The sequence below is a fragment of the Abramis brama genome, assembly GCF_963993115.1.
Source record: "Abramis brama genome assembly, chromosome: 14".
Taxonomy (NCBI): Eukaryota; Metazoa; Chordata; class Actinopteri; order Cypriniformes; family Leuciscidae; genus Abramis; species Abramis brama.
In genome coordinates, this window is record NC_139976.1 from 30,842,715 (window position 1) to 30,864,822 (window position 22,108).

Sequence of the window (22,108 nt, forward strand, 5' to 3'; positions counted from 1 at the left end):
GCAACGACCGTCTCATCTGCGTATGAAGCCCCAACCTCAAGAAGACAACCAGACCCACTGCTGAACGAACTATCACCAAAGAAAATGAAAAATACACAACGCAGAAAATTCACGGACCCTAAATTGCATGTTTTGTTTCTGTGTCAGCATGCAATTACAGATGAACAACACAGAGCAAGTTATATGTGCCTGTAACTTACACCAGTTACAAGAATGAACTTTATGTATCTAAATTTGTATTTTTGTGAGAGTTTTTAAGAACTCTCAAAGAGGGGACTGAAGGATTCAAATTTAAGAATCTATGTCAAATATGCTTCCTTACATAACATCACGGTAAAGAATATTGTATTTAGTGTTTAAGGGTAAGATAATGATTCTGCTCAGCAAAGTTGCCTTTCCTGTTTTCTCCTCATTGTCTTTAATGGCTCTTTGAGTCCCAGTATCACTCAGAACTGATGGGAGTAGCACACGAATGATTCACTGAGAATCGCAAATGGCTTTCGGACCCAAATGGCCCTTGGAGCCTTATGCTGATTGAATTAGGATTGGCTAGACCCTCAGTCTAGGGTGTTACCTTAACCTGTATACTCATTTACATGCTTTGTCTGAATTTGTCTCCACCCCCAAAAGTCCCTCCTCCTAAAATGCCTATAAGATACCATGTAAAGTTATGTTAGATTAGATCATGTTGGACGTTTCTACAGCCGCGTACGGCGGAGTTCTCAATAAAGAATAACTTCCGTTGAACGCGATCCCAACTGTCTCACTGGTCTCTGCTTCGATCAAAGAAAACTTTGCAACAGAACCTTTAAATGCCCAGCAGTTCCCAGGATGCACGTCTGGCTGTAGGGACAAATGGATGAAGAGAAACAGTGATAAAGACAGAAGAGAAAGAGACCATTGGAAATCAAAGCTTGAATTTACAAATGAATACACATGAAATGAGAATTCTCAAAGGTGTCAGACCTGTATGACTACACGTGGTGACTGAGAGAAGTACCACAGCGGGAGGCCAAACAGACTCATCAGTGCCGTTTTGGTGTTGAAGGACTCTGAGCAACGAGTGCTTATGATGCTGCCTCCTACAGACACAAAGAAATGCAGATCTTGTCATATTTTGGCTAGTATCATGCATTAGACGTTCGCCCAACAGTCTGTGGAAATAAACACGAGATTCGAAGTCGTCATGTGATTGGTTGAATTCTACAGGATTTCAAGGAGACGTGTATCGCGCATCCGCCTGGAAACAAAGTCGTTGTGACGCCAAACCCCCTCATGGAATAAGAAAAGTTGTGTTCACAGCTGTGACAATGAGCGCTTATCAGGATCAACTAAATCATTGGGAGATCAGCAGAAAAAAGAAAAACAGCCATTGCAACAGAGTGAATAGTGGTTAACGTTCTGCATTTATAAAGCGGCATCGAACAGCAATCACATCGAATCGTTGTTCAGACCGTTGATTTGTTACTTTTGGAACAAGCCCAACATAGAAGTTGTTTGCCATAAAAAAGCACCTCTTCAGAGGACCGAATCACAAGCTGCTATTGTGAACGCGCCACTCCGCTGCTGTGTGTGTGTTCCGGTGAGAAGAAAAACTGTTATATATTGGCTCTTTTATATATTGTTCATCCAAAGCATCACTAAATATTTAAAGGGGACCTATTATGCAAAATTCACTTTTGTATGGTGTTTGGACATAAATGTGTGTTGGCAGTGTGTGTACACAACCACCCTACAGTGATAAAAATCCACTCACTCCTTTTTTTTTATCCCCATAAAATCATAAGCAGTCTCTCCAAACGACCTGTTTTCAGAATGTGGCTTTAGTGACATCACTAAAGCCACAGGCCCCGCCCACGAGTGTTGACTGACACTGCCGTTATAACTTAGACCTGCCCTGATCGAGTTCACTGCGAGTTGTACACATCAGCCATTGCTGCAGCAATGCACTCACGAGAAGCGTCGAAGCATCTCCCAAGCGTTGAAGGTGTTGTAGCTGGATGTATTCATTCACATAGCTCTCTCTATTTACTCTTGAAATCTGCCAGCCACTGAAGACAAGGTGGATTCATTTTGTTTTCAAAGAAAATGCTCCCTCAACTCTACAGAAATTTGTAAGTATGTAAGGTACTTATGCACTTCGTATACGGTTTACTCAGCTCTAACAGTGATTTTCTGAAGAAAAACTGATGCTTCATCTTTTGTGTGACATACAGTAAACTTTATTAAACTCATCAGTATATTTTGTGTCATCATTCAGACAATTCAGATCGTCAGACCAAGTCCTACAGCAGGCTTGCATTAATAGTGTATACAAGCAATGCCAAATAGGTTATAATCGTAATTAAACTAAACTATACCTGTTCCAACTCCATACAGCATATATTCTCTGACTCTGTAGGCATTTTTATGGTCGAAATGAACACCATTACTGTGACTGTCTGTTTTATTATCATCATCTTCCCTGTTCTGGCTCTGATCGCGGCTGCTTAGGCTCCGCCCCCTGTGCCGTGAACATACACACTCTGGGGACATCAGAGACTTATTTTACATCTTGTGAAAAGGGGCATAATAGGCCCCCTTTAAATGTTAAGTTCTGATCTATCATTCTCTTACTGTTACATGATTCAGTGACATTACAAAGTGAAACTATTGAAGGTGTTTTTCACTGCACGTTTTTCAATTTAAAAAATCTTTCAGTTTTTATCATTTTTTGTGAAATTATTTGGTAGTCAGAGGTGTGTGTGGTTGGGGCGAGATTTCTTTAAGGGGGGGCGCGACCAAAAAATGTTTGAGAACTACTGAACTAAACTGGATTTTCAAAAGTATGCACCAGTTTAAATAAACTTGCACAACGTTCTAGAATGAATTTCACACTGATCTGTTATTGTGGGAACATCGACTTTACATTTTCAAGCCACTAAACATGACGCTGAAGAAAACGAACTGCGACTGAAGCAACCAATACTTGTCAATGTCCTCTTGGGTCGTCCTTGGCCAATGAAAGCTGCAATGGAGCCGTCAGTCTGAAGGACTTGTAGATCGAACTGATATGCCATTTCGAACAAAATCAGGGCAAAACGAACTTCATTTGGAGTTAGTTTTGGGAGTTCAAAGCAGCTTGCCAAAGCAAACTTTCCAGAAAAATTCACTTCGACTAATAAACACCTTTGTACTACCATTGGCCCGCGCCGATTACATAATAGGTAGGTTTCCCAATCTCTAATTCCATGTTGTACAGTTCTACAATACGCGAAAAACTTTTAAAAACAATTTGAAATCCATCCATAGTTAACATCATTACAATACCTCCAGATTCCAATGCATAGTCCACCAGACCAGTGCGGTCTTCAGAGTAGAGCTTCATTGCATTGTTGACAATCAACTGTACATGCTGAGGAGAAAGATCAACAAAACACAAAAGCAGCATTACATATCTGACAATAATTGGGTTACTTATTAATTAGCATTCTCAAAGACGAGTTCTCAAAAGCTTACTTCCTCAGAGAGGCCTGCCTCCCCTGTGGCTTGTAGTACAGTCTGAGTGATTGTCTCTTTAGTAGGCCTTGACTTGCCCTCCTCTACCTGAAGGGACAGGTTACCCAGAATGCTGCTCTCCAGCATGCTGAGTGAAGCCTGAAGTTCAGTGGTGCTCACAAAGTGATCAGAGAGCCACTGCAGGAGAGATTCAGGAAGCTCCAGCTCTACTGCTCGGTCACTGCCGTAAAACAGAGACTTGATTTCCCTTTCCACCTGCTCGGACACCTGCAAGAGAACAGATCCAGGAGTTAGGACACCATTTAAGACTGTTCAGACTGATCTGCCTTTTGGTATATTAGACTCTTTAGTTGTCATCTCATTTTTAGTTGTCAAAAAAACTTCAAAATACTTTTAACTACTGCAAAGCAAATGTGATGCAATACATTTTATTTGTATATATTGTTATATGAAATTTATAAGACCACATAATAGGCGAATTACCAGTATTAACCCCAGATTAATTCAATCAATGGAATTTAACTAGTGACTGCTCAAAAACGGTCCAAATTTATGAAACCTACATATTAACAAAACAAATATTACACAAATATTTTGTTTGAAAATATTCTACTTAACCCTCTACTGCACAGTGTTGCCATATGGCAACATACCCTTTCTTTGGACATTTCTTGAAATTTGAAAATAAACATGAGCTCTGAATGGTCTTAAATTCATGGTAGAACCTGGTGGTAACCAATGATATGCTTTGATGACATTACATGACACTACACACCCTTGCACTGTCATTCTTTTCACACACTTTTGATGACTCCAGTTGCTGAAGAAGTGCTTGTGAATATGTGAAGATTTGCCTAAATTTTTCATATTTCTTCAGAATTTAAAATTACATCAAGCATCTGGGATAAGTTCTAATCTTTTTTCAATCATTGTCACATTGTTTTGATATTACTATTACCTTTTTATTCAATAAAATAGGTATGTTGCCATATGGCAACATTGTGCGGTAATGGAACAATATTTTGCCCATGCTAATGCAGAGTAGCTTTGTATGAATGACAATGTATGGATGCACTGATATAGTTGGATGGTTGTATTCTACTCATACATTTATATATATTTGTATATATTTATAAAGTAAAGTAAAAGTAAAGTATAAAAGTAAAATTTTATTACTTATTTTGTTTAGAAACTAAAGCCGTCAGTGTTCTATGACAAGGCTGAGAGGATATACCATCTCATGAAAGTGAGGATGAGCTAGGGATCAGTGATGAGGAGTATGAGAGGCAGGCAGAATTAGGCCTAGTAGACTCAATATGTAGTAGACTAAATGTTGTTGAAATAATCGTTTCACATTGAGTAGTTTCACTTGAACAGTTCTTATGAGTTTGTGTCAGATGTTTTGTAAATGTTGTTGAAATAATACTTTGAAAATTAGTTTCATATTTTGTACACAAAGCTCTTGAAAACATTTTAAATAATAAAAACAATTTAATTTCTAAAAGACAGGTCTGTAATCATCTATGAATTTCATGTCATTTTGGGAGAAAACACATCAGGCTGTTCCATTGTCGCACAATGTTGCCATATGGCAACGCACCCAAAAGTACCCCCCGAAAAAAAAGAATCAATAAGTGAATTTCTCCTTTTTCAGACCTACTTTCCTTATTCAAATGTAGACACTTTAGGATCTGTATCATATGAACTACAGCCTAAAGGGGTGTAGAGCAAAAGTTCAGATTTATGAAACGTTGGCTAAATTTGTTGTCTGTTTGTAGTGCTATTGTTGTCTGTAAAAATGTGTGTGCATGCATATTCATATTTATCAACAAAATTCAGTCCTGAAGGCAGTGGTTTTCAATCCTGGTCTTGGGGACCCACCACTCTGCACATTTCCTGTCTCTTATCTGAAGGGGGCGTTAACACACCTTTTTTTAAAAACTAAAAATCGGAAAACGTATGCGTTTTGGCAATTCTAACGGTCACCACATTTTCAAAGTTTGGTTTGCATACTAAAAACTAGGTGGTTTTTAGAAAAGTTTAACATTTCTTGCATTATAAGCGCTAAACAATAAGTGTTAATGTCAGGTATAAAAACTAGGTACAAACACTTATAGATAACAGATGGCATGGAGCACTTACTGAGCTTGAAAAGGAGGCCAGTTGCTCACATTTGTCTCTGCATCCCACCAGCCCCTGCACATCATCTCTGATGCGCTCCAAAGCCTCCTCTAGCCTCCTCACCTCTGCCAGCAAAGCCTCACTGGAGCCGCTTTCATCCTCCTCGCTGAAGAGAAACAGACATGCTTTACATTACAACATCCATTTACATGAAGTACCTGGAATATTACTTCAATCTGGTTTAATGTTTGAAAGACATCACTGTTGACCGTTTAAAGATAATAACCCGGGATCAGGGGTGGGCGCCTCAGCCTCAAGAATCTTTTGCAATGCGGGCTCTTGTTTTCTCTGCAGCTCCTAAATTGAACACATTAAATTGAAATCACCAGTTCTGCTGAATCTGTTGAATGTTGCTTATGGAATCAGAGGTCATTATATCATACTCAAAAAGCATGGGTACTGTGATGTGAAAGTTCAGAGTAACTTTGGGCCAGTGGTTTAGAGCCTTCCACAACCAAAACTAAATCCTGCAGCATGCTGATATAAACCACCTTGTGTGTTCCTGGTACAATTTGAATGTCACACCTCAGTTTTGCGTGCCAATGTCTGGAGCAGAGCCTCAGCTTCGGCGAGTCGAGTATTCTCTGACTGTTGCTCTTCTGCATGCTTTTCCTGACGCTGCAGACAGAAGCAAAACACATCAAATCAGGAACTAATTAATATGCTAAACAAGGACTTAAGCATTTTTCAATTAACTGAATTTAATCACACAAAAAAAGGCATTACATAACATATAACTGAAAATAAACATGTTAAGAATGGTGTTAAACTAAGAACAATGTAAAAGTTATGTCAGGATGTTAATCTCTAGTCGTCTCTGTGCTCTACACAGCTGGGAGTGAGTTTAGCTCACCCAAGTTACTCTTTTATCGTGAACTTCATAAACAGTTCACAAGTTTTGGGGTAGAAAAAAATAAGTAAGTTCTTGAAGTCTTATACCATGTCCTAACCAGATGCAATTTGATAAGATTCCAGTGACAAGTGATTTCTCTGCAACTACAAGACGGAAAAAAAAGAAAGAAAAAAAAGCCAATCAGAAGAGTGTGTGGGCAGGCTCTATGCACGCACACGGCACTCACAACGAAGTGGATAAGTACATAATCAAATTCATAAATATTACAGCATTTTAATATTAAAAATACTAATTGAGTTACTGAAACGATCTTTGTCATAGACCCAACTCAATGTGAACAAAAGTGTATTCTAATGGCTTCTGTGACTAACAGTATAGCAGACTACATGCATTAAAATATCAGTTGACACTATATCTCCCAATACTATGTCTTATGATATTTAAATGCTTAGTTGTGATCAAAACACGTTGTTACCCTCGATACAAACTACAGATGCAATGTAATGCAATGATGACTGAGAGATCATAATCATAAGCCTGATGTATCATTTGAACATGATTTTTCTAAAAATTATGTATTAAAAGCAAACCTTAGTTGCTTCACTCCAATAAGTGCTCATCTTGAAATATATCTAACAATATAAAAGTTATTCTTACATCTACTTAAATATCTGTAAAGATTTCACCACAAAAAGAAAAGTGGAGGACATTTTTTACAATTATAATAAGGCCTTTTGCTGGCTAAAAAAAGTATGAACTATTAATCAGATGAAAGGTTTTAACGGGTTTTTCATCAACGTTTTGATCATGCTGATAATTTAGAGATCTTAGAAATGTGTATAAACATGAGGCAATAGGCCTTATGGGATTAAGCATGATGTCACCTGTTGCGTGTTCTTGGCCTCTTTCTGCACTTCTCCCTTCAGCAGGCTGAATCTCTCCTCCAGCAGGTCTCCTATCCACTGGCCCAGGCTCTCTCTGTCTGTGTGTCTGTGAAGCTCTGACCGCAGCGTGTTATAGAGACTGAGCACTTCAGTGTGCTGCTCTTCCTGCCTGAGCAAACCCCCTGCCACTCGATCCCACAGCTGAGACAAGCTCTCCTCCAAATGCATCATCCTCTCTGCCTCCACTGACAGCACAGATGGCCTAAGGGAGGAGCGAGACATGATAGGGTAAGATGCCCAGCTTAAGAACAATGTGCTTATACTTTTACATGGTAACATATTTAGATCTACGTTTAGCATCAACCAGAACATTAAATGAAATAAATAAAATATTTGCTCATTTACTTGCCAACAAAATTACTAAAACTGGTCATATTGCCCTACTACTGTGATGAGATGGACCCCTACCTGAGGCGAGAAGACCCCCTGGCTCAACTTTTACACTTTTGATATTCTAATTTATATTTTTTTTAACGTGTCATTAAATGTTCAAGAGCCCCTGTGGTGGATATCATGTGTTTAATGTTGATTATATGCCTATGTGGTGGTTTTTTAAATATGCTTTAAGACAAACCATGTGCAAATTCATCAGCCAACACCATTGCTGAGTATTTTCTCCTTAAAACTGCAGTTTACCAAAGACAGTCTCAAAAACACGGTTTGAAATTGCACGCTCTCAACTTCAAAAACATGTTGTAACCAATCACATCTCAAACGCGGGCGGGCTTTAGCATATTACTATGCTGCGAAGTAATCCTTTGCATAAAGTTCATGAAAATCCAAACTGACCTTATCAACTTAAATACAAAAAATAAATAGTGATATTTCTCTAGCTATTAATAAATTGGGCACATATCACAGGGTTTCTGCACACTTTTTAAAGTCAAATTTAAGGCTTTTAAGACTTTTTTAAGACCCGAAGAAATCAAAATGAATACCATGCATTAGGGGTGTGCAATATTGAAAAAATATGTCTCCATACTTTCAGTTTTGTTGATAATGATTAGATAATATTTTACTGATTGTGTTTCTGTGCTTGGTGCCATGGCTGGTTTAGGCCTGTTGTTGACAGCTGACTGACGAAGATATTCATATTTTTCATATTCTATGCAGTGGTCAGTTCACAGCAGTGACAGAAGTTAACATTTTTTATTAAGGGGTAATATTCGCCATCTTAAATTGATTTCCAGGGGCATTTTCACCTATATATGGACATTTGTAGATGTATGCATCACCTTTTATGTCAAATTCTAACATTAAAATTAAATTCTATTAGAATAATTACACAATACCACGGTTACCAGTCAAATTAAATCAATAAATCAAAATCCATCTTTGCAGTGCAGAGGTGACACAGAAGTGGCATCAGATCTGGCATTAATATATTTACATTGCATTTACAATTGCATAAATAAAGCTATGAGATTGTTAAATATGAACTAATTTCTAATTTAACGTTCTAATTAAAGGGTACTTTAAATGTGAAACTAAAACTGCCAATATGTGGCAGCAAGTCACTGTCGTAATAAGTGAGTTGAGGGAGTCATTCATTCAACCGATTTGTTCAAACGACTGATTATTTCGGGAAAGAAGCAAGTGATTGTTCATTGAATCATTAAATTGATTCGTTCAAAACGCGGATTCCATTCAAAAAATCATCGCTGTCTGTTGCATTGAGACTGCTATGGCTTCATTTTGAAATTCTCCTCTGCGAAATAAAGGGAAAACAAACAATATTGACCATATTGTTTATAAATGTATCTCACAATGTTAATTTATTGTTAATTTAACTGTTATATAAAATAAATATCACATTTGCAATTGTGCACGGTAAAACGGAACTCTTGCTGATGTGATATTGTAGGCCTATGATAACAACATAATATGATATAATAAATATAAGACAAAACCTCATTTGTGGGCGCCAGTGGCGGCTCCAGAGATTTTCTGTTGCAGGTGCTATGGGGATGCTCAACACTCAAGAGAAGGTGCTTTGAATTTTGGGGCGTTTCATTATGGAGGTCGCATCGGACCACCATAATGAAACGCCATCATGAACAACACCATAATGAAAGTATACACATGCGTACATGCCCACATTAACTATACTCGTTCTGCGACTATAAGTATATATATACTGTATATATATGTAAAAGTATTCAAGGGCTATAGACAGGGACGCAACTACCAAGTGTCAGAGGGGTATGCAGCAACATTTTTGGCAATCATCAGTCTGGTGCACTTTGAGAGTTAAAAATTAAAAGCTCCAACCCATATTCAGTGTGCAAATTAAACAAAGAAAAAATCAAACCTCTTTTAGTTAGTGTCAGTCTACATTGATTACACTACTACATAATAATAGTTAATTAATCCCATGATAGTAATAGCCATATATTGTAAAACAAATGCACTGAAAAATAAAGGAAACTTTCATAATTAATTTTGTACTAATTTCTATACTTGAAAGAGTATATTTCTATACTTCACATTAAAGATGTGATTGGGTAAGCCCAGTGTCAATCAAGAAAAGAACCAATGGGCCGCTGATCTACGCGTTTCATGGGGTGTCAGAAAAAAAAAAACTAACGCTGACTTTTTTTAACCAATGCATTACACCGGCACTAACCCATGCGCCGCCAATTAAGCAAAACAAAACGAATGGGCCGCCGATGTACGAGTTTTATGGGCCGTTAAGACAAAAAAAAGAAAAAAAGGTATGAGATGTATCGGCCCAAAAAGCACGTCGGCCCACCGGGAATCTCCCGGATGGCCAGTAGTCTACATGCCTGGACGTCACACTTTAAATCCTACCTGTTGCCTTTCACCATCCACTTATTTACAGTAGCTGCTGTCGCATCAATTGACATGCCATCTCCTTTTCCCTCTTTCTCTTTCTAGTCCCCGACAGCTTTTTTTGCTTTCTCCATCTTTTTCGACGACAACTCACTAACGTTACTCGTTCCTGCTCGCTCAGCGCTCACGGCGACCGCGCCCGCCAGCGCGCGTCCGCTCGCGATTTTTAAATTATTATTTAATTCCTGTTTTTAACAACATGAAAAAGACTATTCAAACATGACATTAAAATATAAATATAAAAAAATTACAGACATTTCTTGGGGGTGCTGGGCAGGTGCTATGGCTATTATAGGGGGAGCTACAGCACCACCTGGCTCCTCCCTGGCGCCACCACTGGTGGGCGCTAGTAGTAGTAGGCTAAATTGCACTGTTGAAGATGTAATTAGTAGCTAGTAATTACATTATTTTTTTTAGAGATGTACCCAACACTGTGCATAAAGTATGTTAGGAGATTAATGTTTTAAATATAAACAGTTTTAATGTACAAATATTAATTGATTGAAAATATAATATAATATTATAATATTAATATTAATTTAAAATATAATAGGCTTAAACCAGGGAACAATAATAATAATATTCAGTGAGGGGAAGGGGTGTTTGGGAAACAGTCAGTATTTCATTTGATGCCAGTAGTGTGAATGTGTGTGTTTGAACTGTCTGAGCAGCTCCAGGTGCAGCAGAGTTCTAACTGTGGTGACATCATATTGAGAATGCGTCATGGCAACTCTAAACGACAACTCTGACTCTGGTCTACTGTTGGTGTGTTAGGAGTAAATCGATCGAAAGACTTGAGACTTTCTGCAGATATTGAATTATTTTAGTATTCGGTGTCCATAATGGCGCTGTTTAGAAGTATATTTAGTCAATTGTTTGGGTGTTTTGCTCACTTTTTGCGCAGAAGGGAGACACCTCAGAGAGCACAGCAGTATGCAGCGCAAGAATTAGCGGCTGGATATAGAGAAGCTGGAGAAAAGAAAAGGAAGGTGAGAAAACGGAGGAAACAGAAGATTGCAGGGCCAACGCCACTTCTTGTGGAGGTCAAACCTCTGCATTCTACAGTCAGATCTTCCTTCTTAAAGCCAATAGAGGGAGAACTCCCAAAGCTTCCAAGTGTCTCCGGACACCTCGCTCTACCAGGCACTCGCCTCAAACCCCTGCCGCCAGTGACAAAACCAGCCGTGCATCCTGAACCAGTTCCAGCACCTGAGGATGAGTTATCCCTGCCATCTTCTCCGCTTCAAGTGGATCTTCCCAAACCGTCGGCGGCTCCTCCATGTTCAGATGAAGTTGTTTCCTTCCGACGCTCTTCATCCCAGATGCGTCCTGCAAAACCACAGATGCATCCATTGGCGGTTCCTCCGCGTCCCACTCCAGCACCTGATGAACTGTTTTCCATCCGACGCTCTTCATCCCAAATGCGTCCTACGAAACCACAGATGCATCCATTGGCGGTTCCTCCACATCCCACTCCAGCACCTGATGAACTGTTTTCCATCCGACGCTCTTCATCCCAGATGCGTCCTGCGAAACCACAGATGCATCCATTGGCGGTTCCTCCACGTCCCACTCCAGCACCTGATGAACTGTTTTCCATCCGACGCTCTTCATCCCAGATGCGTCCTGCGAAACCACAGATGCATCCATTGGCGGTTCCTCCACATCCCACTCCAGCACCTGATGAACTGTTTTCCATCCGGTGCTCTTCATCCCAAGTGCGTCCTCCCAAAGGACTTCCTCCGAGCCCCACTCCTGCACCTGATGAAGTCGTTGCTCTGCGACGTCCTCCCAGCCGGAAGCCTCAGCCGTTCACTTCCCCGTTTGAGCCACTTCCACAACTCATGCTGGTTGACATCGAGGATGAGGAGAACGAGCATGTGAAGGACAGAGAGAAGACCATCAGTGACTTACTCGAGACTGAACGCTCCCAAACGCCAGAGGCTGAAATGAGAGCGAGAAAGATGTTTGCCTGGTTGGAAAAGGACAGCGAGGTGCAGGAGGAAGCGTGGGCGAGCGAAGTGGAGGAGACCCAGGGATTTGAGGAAGAGGAAGGTGACCCCAGGGAAATGGGAGACTCCAAGGCCATGCAAGGCCATTTGGATGAGGCGTCTCAGATCGATGAGCACATGATGAGGCTCTTCTGTGTAGCCTCTCCTGACGGCCCCAAGACTGAGACCCAGCACAAGGCGACCGTCCAGAAAATGTGCAAAAGGAAAGTGCCACTTTTTCTGTTCACCTGGGCAGAGGAGAAGGCCAAGAAACAGGAGGAGAAGAAAATAATCAAAGAGAAGGAGCGAAGAGAAAAAGAGTTGCTGCTTGAGCGCTACACGAACGATCCGAGACTGAAGCACTTGTGGATCAACAAGCACAACCGCAACTACAACTCCTCCTAATGCAGATCATCGTCCCTCCTCACCTTTAACCTGTGTAAATAAAAAAGTTTGCAAACTAAAAGTTGAAAGATCCATGACTCCTCCTGACTATGAAAACATAAAACACGTGTAATATGAAGTGAATCAATTTGAACTAATTTGAAAAAAATAATTATTTGTTAATCAAGTAAACCATAGTTGCTTCAATCCAGTTAATCTCCATCTTGAAATAATATCAAATGTATTCTTATATTTACTTTATAAAAGTCAGTAAAAAAAAAAAAAAAAAAAGATTTCACTGCAAAAAGCCACAACATAAAGATGGACATCTTTATAATTATTCTAAAAGGCCTTTTACTTGCTTATAAAAAAATAAAGACAACAGAAGGCATTTAGTAGATTGTATTCAACAAGTTTTTCAGCAGTTGATCATGCTGACGATTCAGAGGCCTTCAGATATTCTGATATCAAATATGGTGCAATAGACTTTATAGGGTTAACTAACAAATTACATTAATAATTATAATTTTTTGCCAGCATTTTGGGAATAAATTTAATGGAGGATGAAGGGAGTTGAAGGATGATTTTAATGTTTCATTTATGACGTGGAACATCATATTAGAAAGTCTCAGTCTAGTGCATAACTCTTAATGCATGTCTACTGTTTAGAGCACTTGACCTTTTTAAACTAAAGATTGGTTAAATAATACAGATGCTAGACAATTAATCATAACTAATTATTTCTTTTGTTTATCAGACGGCAGTGAAGTTTGCCATATAAACGCACCCAATCCTTTTTAAAATAATAAAAAATAGAATTTTATTTGAAAAGCCAACCTATAAAGATCACATGGCAATTACAAAATCCTTTGCATAAAGATCATGAAAATCCAAACTCACTATATCAACTTAAATACAAAAAAATAAATAGTTATATTTCTCTAGCCATTTATAAATAGGGCACATATCAGCTGGCAAAAAACAAATGAAAACAAAAAGCACAAAGTTGAAGAACTTAACAAAACTTACATTTCGTCTAAAAGACATTCTTCACTGTTTTGTTCGTAGAATTTTGTGGTGAATTCTAACAGATAATAATAATAATAATAATAATAATAATAATAATGAAAAAAGCATAACCCTGATGACTGACAAAATTGGAAACAGTGTGATGCATCAGAATGAGACGAGTGCAAGTGCTGAGTCTGACCTTGAGGCCTAACGGTACATGTACCAGCATGCAATCGTATATTAACTGTAGCGCTATGGCACATTATTTGTTTCTTAAGAGTGACTATTCCTCTTTTTTCCAGTGCATGAGTGTATATTTATTTCCAGTGAATTACATAATCAGATTCCAAAATTTAAATACTTGTAATTATGTAAGAATAGTAACTTTTTTTATTGAATTCATTACTTAACGTAATCATTGATTCTTCCTAATTTTTATATAGTTTAATCTAGATCAGCCACTAGTCAGGCTAGGCGACTATAAATTCATGGTAAATTGAGAGCACAGCATAAAATATTAATCTTTTTTTTTAGTTAGTGAAAAAACACATTCAAATCAGTGTTATAAACAAGTCAGGTCAAAAGTAAATCAAAGTAGTCAGATTACACTATAAAAATTGTTGTTAGTGATGTAATTACTACATGACACATTTTAGGTAGTGTAATTTGTATTCAGTAATGGACTTCAATTTGCAATCTACCACAGCACAAGTAAAAACAAATCTTATTCATTAATATAATTCATTGGAGAGAAGTAGAAACCCTGATATTATTTGAATTCCATGTGTACTTACATATACATTGAAGTCTCGTGGGGCACTGCTAATGTTGCCGGTGGGCGACAGGGATTTGGGCGTATGATCCAGAGAAAAGGCTGTAGGCACAATCTTCATGGACAAGCCGATCACCAGATAACCATATGAACCTTTAAATGCCCAGCAGTTCCCAGGATGCACGTCTGGCTGTAGGGACAAATGGATGAAGAGAAACAGTGAAAGACAGAAGAGAAAGAGACCATTGGAAATCAAAGCTTGAATTTACAAATGAATACACATGAAATGAGAATTCTCAAAGGTGTCAGACCTGTATGACTACACGTGGTGACTGAGAGAAGTACCACAGCGGGAGGCCAAACAGACTCATTAGTGCCGTTTTGGTGTTGAAGGACTCTGAGCAACGAGTGCTTATGATGCTGCCTCCTACAGACACAAAGAAATGCAGATCTTGTCATATTTTGGCTAGTATCATCAGAGAATGTCTAATAGGAAGAGAATTGGCAGTAACACGTCTCTGTCCATGCGGGGGCGCTCGCAGGCGAGTGCAGAATGAATGGAGGTCTATGGCGAAAAACCCTCAAAATCCACTTTTCTCAGGATATAATTTTTTTTCTATTAATTTGAATGTTGTATTCGAAAGGAGATGCAAAGAAATTACACATTGCTGGGTGTTAGATTGCTGACGTCATTAGCATAATGCTAGCGTGTTATGGGCAACAACAACTCAACCTGTAAGAAATCGAAAAGAAATAAGTACTCGTTCATTCAGCTTTCGACCTATAACCCATGTTGAACTTGCAAAATCTACAATAAAATCTAAGATTTCCCAAAGGCAATCAGGTGAAAGAGACACATTTAGCCGTCTAGCCCCATTGACTCCCATTCAGTCTGCACTCGCCCGCGATCACCTCCAGTGGAATTCTAATGGAACTGCAACCAACCATCTATACAATGGGGCTAATAGGAAGTGCCAAGGCTCTCCGTAGACGGGCTCTGGTATCATGCATTAGACGTTCGCCCAACAGTCTGTGGAAATAAACACGAGATTCGAAGTCGTCATGTGATTGGTTGAATTCTACAGGATTTCAAGGAGACGTGTATCGCGCATCCGCCTGGAAACAAAGTCGTTGTGACGCCAAACCCCCTCATGGAATAAGAAAAGTTGTGTTCACAGCTGTGACAATGAGCGCTTATCAGGATCAACTAAATCATTGGGAGATCAGCAGAAAAAAGAAAAACAGCCGTTGCAACAGAGTGAATAGTGGTTAACGTTCTGCATTTATAAAGCGGCATCGAACAGCAATCACACCGAATCGTTGTTCAGACCGTTGACTTGTTACTTTTGGAACAAGCCCAACATAGAAGTTGTTTGCCATAAAAAAGCACCTCTTCAGAGGACCGAATCACAAGCTGCTATTGTGAACGCGCCACTCCGCTGCTGTGTGTGTGTTCCGGTGAGAAGAAAAACGGTTATATATTGGCTCTTTTATATATTGTTCATCCAAAGCATCACTAAATATTTAAAGGGGACCTATTATGCAAAATTCACTTTTGTATGGTGTTTGGACATAAATGTGTGTTGGCAGTGTGTGTACACAACCACCCTACAGTGATAAAAATCCACTCACTCCTTTTTTTTAATCCCCATAAATCATAAGCAGTCTCTCCAAACGACCTGTTTTCAGAATGTGGCTTTAGTGACATCACTAAAGCCACAGGCCCCGCCCACGAGTGTTGACTGACACTGCCGTTATAACTTAGACCTGCCCTGATCGAGTTCACTGCGAGTTGTACACATCAGCCATTGCTGCAGCAATGCACTCACGAGAAGCGTCGAAGCATCTCCCAAGCGTTGAAGGTGTTGTAGCTGGATGTATTCATTCACATAGCTCTCTCTATTTACTCTTGAAATCTGCCAGCCACTGAAGACAAGGTGGATTCATTTTGTTTTCAAAGAAAATGCTCCCTCAACTCTACAGAAATTTGTAAGTATGTAAGTTACTTATGCACTTCGTATACTGTTTACTCAGCTCTAACAGTGATTTTCTGAAGAAAAACTGATGCTTCATCTTTTGTGTGACATACAGTAAACTTTATTAAACTCATCAGTATATTTTGTGTCATCATTCAGACAATTCAGATCGTCAGACCAAGTCCTACAGCAGGCTTGCATTAATAGTGTATACAAGCAATGCCAAATAGGTTATAATCGTAATTAAACTAAACTATACCTGTTCCAACTCCATACAGCATATATTCTCTGACTCTGTAGGCATTTTTATGGTCGAAATGAACACCATTACTGTGACTGTCTGTTTTATTATTATCATCATCTTCCCTGTTCTGGCTCTGATCGCGGCTGCTTAGGCTCCGCCCCCTGTGCCGTGAACATACACACTCTGGGGACATCAGAGACTTATTTTACATCTTGTGAAAAGGGGCATAATAGGTCCCCTTTAAATGTTAAGTTCTGATCTATCATTCTCTTACTGTTACATGATTCAGTGACATTACAAAGTGAAACTATTGAAGGTGTTTTTCACTGCACGTTTTTCAATTAAAAAAATCTTTCAGTTTTTATCATTTTTTGTGAAATTATTTGGTAGTCAGAGGTGTGTGTGGTTGGGGCGAGATTTCTTTAAGGGGGGGCGCGACCAAAAAATGTTTGAGAACTACTGAACTAAACTGGATTTTCAAAAGTATGCACCAGTTTAAATAAACTTGCACAACGTTCTAGAATGAATTTCACACTGATCTGTTATTGTGGGAACATCCGACTTTACATTTTCAAGCCACTAAACATGATGCTGAAGAAAACGAACTGCGACTGAAGCAACCAATACTTGTCAATGTCCTCTTGGGTTGTCCTTGGCCAATGAAAGCTGCAATGGAGCCGTCAGTCTGAAGGACTTGTAGATCGAACTGATATGCCATTTCGAACAAAATCAGGGCAAAACGAACTTCATTTGGAGTTAGTTTTGGGAGTTCAAAGCAGCTTGCCAAAGCAAACTTTCCAGAAAAATTCACTTCGACTAATAAACACCTTTGTACTACCATTGGCCCGCGCCGATTACATAATAGGTAGGTTTCCCAATCTCTAATTCCATGTTGTACAGTTCTACAATACGCGAAAAACTTTTAAAAACAATTTGAAATCCATCCATAGTTAACATCATTACAATACCTCCAGATTCCAATGCATAGTCCACCAGACCAGTGCGGTCTTCAGAGTAGAGCTTCATTGCATTGTTGACAATCAACTATACATGCTGAGGAGAAAGATCAACAAAACACAAACGCAGCATTACATATCTGACAATAATTGGGTTACTTATTAATTAGCATTCTCAAAGACGAGTTCTCAAAAGCTTACTTCCTCAGAGAGGCCTGCCTCCCCTGTGGCTTGTAGTACAGTCTGAGTGATTGTCTCTTTAGTAGGCCTTGACTTGCCCTCCTCTACCTGAAGGGACAGGTTACCCAGAATGCTGCTCTCCAGCATGCTGAGTGAAGCCTGCAGTTCAGTGGTGCTCACAAAGTGATCAGAGAGCCACTGCAGGAGAGATTCAGGAAGCTCCAGCTCTACTGCTCGGTCACTGCCGTAAAACAGAGACTTGATTTCCCTTTCCACCTGCTCGGACACCTGCAAGAGAACAGATCCAGGAGTTAGGACACCATTTAAGACTGTTCAGACTGATCTGCCTTTTGGTATATTAGACTCTTTAGTTGTCATCTCATTTTTAGTTGTCAAAAAAACCCCAAAAAACTTCAAAATACTTTTAACTACTGCAAAGCAAATGTGATGCACTACATTTTATTTGTATATATTGTTATATGAAATTTATAAGACCACATAATAGGAGAATTACCAGTATTAACTCCAGATTAATTCAATCAATGGAATTTAACTAGTGACTGCTCAAAAACGGTCCAAATTTATGAAACCTACATATTAACAAAACAAATATTACACAAATATTTTGTTTGAAAATATTCTACTTAACCCTCTACTGCACAGTGTTGCCATATGGCAACATACCCTTTCTTTGGACATTTCTTGAAATTTGAAAATAAACATGAGCTCTGAATGGTCTTAAATTCATGGTAGAACCTGGTGGTAACCAATGATATGCTTTGATGACATTACATGACACTACACACCCTTGCACTGTCATTCTTTTCACACACTTTTGATGACTCCAGTTGCTGAAGAAGTGCTCGTGAATATGTGAAGATTTTCCTCAATTTTTCATATTTCTTCAGAATTTAAAATTACATCAAGCATCTGGGATAAGTTGTAATCTTTTTTCAATCATTGTCACATTGTTTTGATATTACTATTACCTTTTTATTCAATAAAATAGGTATGTTGCCATATGGCAACATTGTGCGGTAATGGAACAATATTTTGCCCATGCTAATGCAGAGTAGCTTTGTATGAATGACAATGTATGGATGCACTGATATAGTTGGATGGTTGTATTCTACTCATATTTATATATATTTGTATATATTTATAAAGTAAAGTAAAAGTAAAGTATAAAAGTATAATTTTATTACTTATTTTGTTTAGAAAATGAAGCCGTCAGTGTTCTATGACAAGGCTGAGAGGATATACCATCTCATGAAAGTGAGGATGAGCTAGGGATCAGTGATGAGGAGTATGAGAGGCAGGCAGAATTAGGCCTAGTAGACTCAATATGTAGTAGACTAAATGTTGTTGAAATAATCGTTTCACATTGAGTAGTTTCACTTGAACAGTTCTTATGAGTTTGCGTCAGATGTTTTGTAAATGTTGTTGAAATAATACTTTGAAAATTAGTTTCATATTTTGTACACAAAGCTCTTGAAAACATTTTAAATAATAAAAACAATTTAATTTCTAAAAGACAGGTCTGTAATCATCTATGAATTTCATGTCATTTTGGGAGAAAACACATCAGGCTGTTCCATTGTCGCACAATGTTGCCATATGGCAACGCACCCAAAAGTACCCCCCGAAAAAAAGAAAAGAAAAAATAAATGTTAATTTGAGTCTATTTTATATATAAAAAAACACTGTAACATTTTTTTCCATGATTGCATAATAATGCGTGTAGAGGGTTAACTTTTTATGAAAAAGAAGCTGCAATTGTTCATCAATAAGTGAATTTCTCCTTTTTCAGACCTACTTTCCTTATTCAAATGTAGACACTTTAGGATCTGTATCATATGAACTACAGCCTAAAGGGGTGTAGAGCAAAAGTTCAGATTTATGAAACGTCGGCTAAATTTGTTGTCTGTTTGTAGTGCTATTGTTGTCTGTAAAAATGTGTGTGCATGCATATTCATATTTATCAACAAAATTCAGTCCTGAAGGCAGTGGTTTTCAATCCTAGTCTTGGGGACCCACCACTCTGCACATTTCCTGTCTCTTATCTGAAGTTGTTAACACACCTTTTTTTAAAAACTAAAAATCGGAAAACGTATGCGTTTTGGCAATTCTAACGGTCACCACATTTTCAAAGTTTGGTTTGCATACTAAAAACTAGGTGGTTTTTAGAAAAGTTTAACATTTCTTGCATTATAAGCGCTAAACAATAAGTGTTAACCCTCTGGGGTCTGGGCTGTTTTTGGGGCCCTTGAGATGTTCTGACATGCCCTGACATTTGTGCTTTTTTCAGTTGCTTATAAACATATTAATGGCAAAGGTGTAAATTCACTCTATATAGCACAAACAGGGCTACAATAATATGTGAGCCACATGTATGTACATGTTTTCATTTTTGAGAGAATAATGTTTATGCATGGATATTGAAAAAACTAAAAACTAAAATTTCTGAAATAAGGCCACAAAACACATAGTAAATATGTGTCAATAAGACTTTTGACTAATGGATGTCCTCGCCTAGAATTTTTTCTTCAAAATTATGTGAAAATAGTCTTGCTTTATCGTTCACATAAAACCATACATTGATTTAAATTGATGTAAAACAGGTTTTGCTTGGAAAGCCAATATGCGAGGGGGGCGTGAACGAGGAGTGGTTTACACCTGAGAAATACAATGTCCCACCCACTCTGCATAATGATGAGCCATTCACTCAGGTGTGAAACTGACTGAGCCACAATGCAAGGACAAAAGATATATTTAGAAGAAGACTTATATTGACCATTTAAGATTTTGCTTACATCTATCTTGTAAATATGTTTTGCTATTTTATTAAAAAGGTTACAATTACAACAATAATTACAATTTCAACAATATTTCAAGTGTACTCTTTCTTTGTAAAAAAAAATTATTATAGGCCTACATTTTATCTATGTATTCATTAGTTTGAATTTAGTCAACATTGGAACAGCTAACATCTTAGTTGATGACTTATTTTTGACAAAAATAGTAATTTATATATAGAAATTGCTAAACAAAAGCTTATTTGACGTGGCAGTATACTCTACAGTAAAAACTGTACCCAAATCTAGTCAACAAGATGTTGTCTTTCATATTTCGCCTGACTGTGTAACGTTGTTTTCATGAAATATTAGGGCATATTGTTAATTTGCAGTTTAATACGTTGCTTATACAAATAGCCTACATTTTATTTCAACATATTTCAGTCGATTTTTACTCATCTCAGTATAGCAATACAGTTTGCTAAAACATCATTCATTCACACAGTTCAAGCACCTTATGTTGTGATTGCTAGCCTATATTTACTTTAAATCCAGGAAATTTGTTAATGAAAAAATGATTAAAATTAAGATACAATTGATACAAAACGAAATTCGTTTTAAAGAAAGGATTTGTACTTTCTGTTTTGAGGTCTCTGTGAAAGTTTGAAAGTCTTGTAGTGCTTTTTTTTAGAGCGCTCGCGTCCATAATGGAGAACTGTCACGTAATACTGTTTTTTGCCAGCTGTGGTAAACAGCGCGCATCTATGCCGTTCATTCATCATAAACAGAAACCCGAGAAGGAAAAACTTACTAGTATTCCTCAGCTCGTATTCCTCATTATTCCTCACAGCGCTGCGAGACGTTGTAAACAAGTAATGTTCTGAATAAACTTGTGTTTTGGTTTTCTCAAGCTGATATGGGGGCGTTCACAGGATTGCGCGGATTACCTCAGCCATTTGCGTTTGAATAGCGTGCGCTCTCCGTGGGCGGAGTCACATTACATTTGAATTAGCTCTAATGAGATCGACTGGAATCGCTCTCTTTTAATACAGATTTCACAAGATGAGAATATTTGTTTTTTATATAAATTACTTCATTTAAAAGAAGATAATTCAAGCTTCATGCCTGTGTGTCTGTATGCCTGTTTGACTGAGTATTCACTGAGTTATTGCTCATTTTCGGACGCGTTTCAGAATGGACTTTACTGGCAGAGAGAAGGCAGAACTCGCTTCGTGTTTATTTTTCTTTATTTGGCAAAAAGCACAACACTTTGTTTTTATTGTGAGTATACACAAAAATAATACACATTTAACAGAATCGATTGATGTATGAAACTTGTTTTGTAAAATCAAAGTCAAAAGAGTATTTGGGGTCTCAATTCAACTCATAAGGAAAAAAGCGAGCAGATCACGCCGGCGTGATCTCCGACCTCTGAGGGTTAATGTCAGGTATAAAAACTAGGTACTGCAA

At 38.2% G+C, this 22,108-nt stretch overlaps 2 protein-coding genes across 2 annotated transcripts in view; both read right to left on the bottom strand.

The window, feature by feature from the left end:
- Window positions 1–677: 677 nt before the first annotated feature.
- On the bottom strand, window positions 678–9,129 carry LOC311095723 (SUN domain-containing protein 1-like). Its single transcript, XM_084134408.1, has 8 exons — window positions 7,417–9,129; window positions 6,205–6,297; window positions 5,906–5,976; window positions 5,641–5,785; window positions 3,499–3,765; window positions 3,310–3,394; window positions 967–1,082; window positions 678–843 (listed from the first exon to the last, which is right to left on the bottom strand). The coding sequence occupies exons 1-8, from the start codon at window positions 7,786–7,788 to the stop codon at window positions 679–681; spliced, it is 1,314 nt and encodes a 437-aa protein (XP_083990534.1). The 5' UTR covers window positions 7,789–9,129; the 3' UTR covers window position 678.
- A 4,607-nt stretch (window positions 9,130–13,736) lies between these two features.
- Window positions 13,737–22,108, bottom strand: part of LOC311095720 (uncharacterized protein) — a 117,730-nt gene continuing 109,358 nt past the window's right edge. The window contains exons 38-41 of the mRNA XM_084134401.1: window positions 17,865–18,131; window positions 17,676–17,760; window positions 14,799–14,914; window positions 13,737–14,677 (exon numbers count right to left, since the gene is read on the bottom strand). Coding sequence (XP_083990527.1) covers window positions 17,752–17,760; window positions 17,865–18,131 — 276 coding nt within the window. The 3' untranslated portion in view covers window positions 13,737–14,677; window positions 14,799–14,914; window positions 17,676–17,751. The remainder of the gene's footprint in view (window positions 14,678–14,798; window positions 14,915–17,675; window positions 17,761–17,864; window positions 18,132–22,108) is intronic.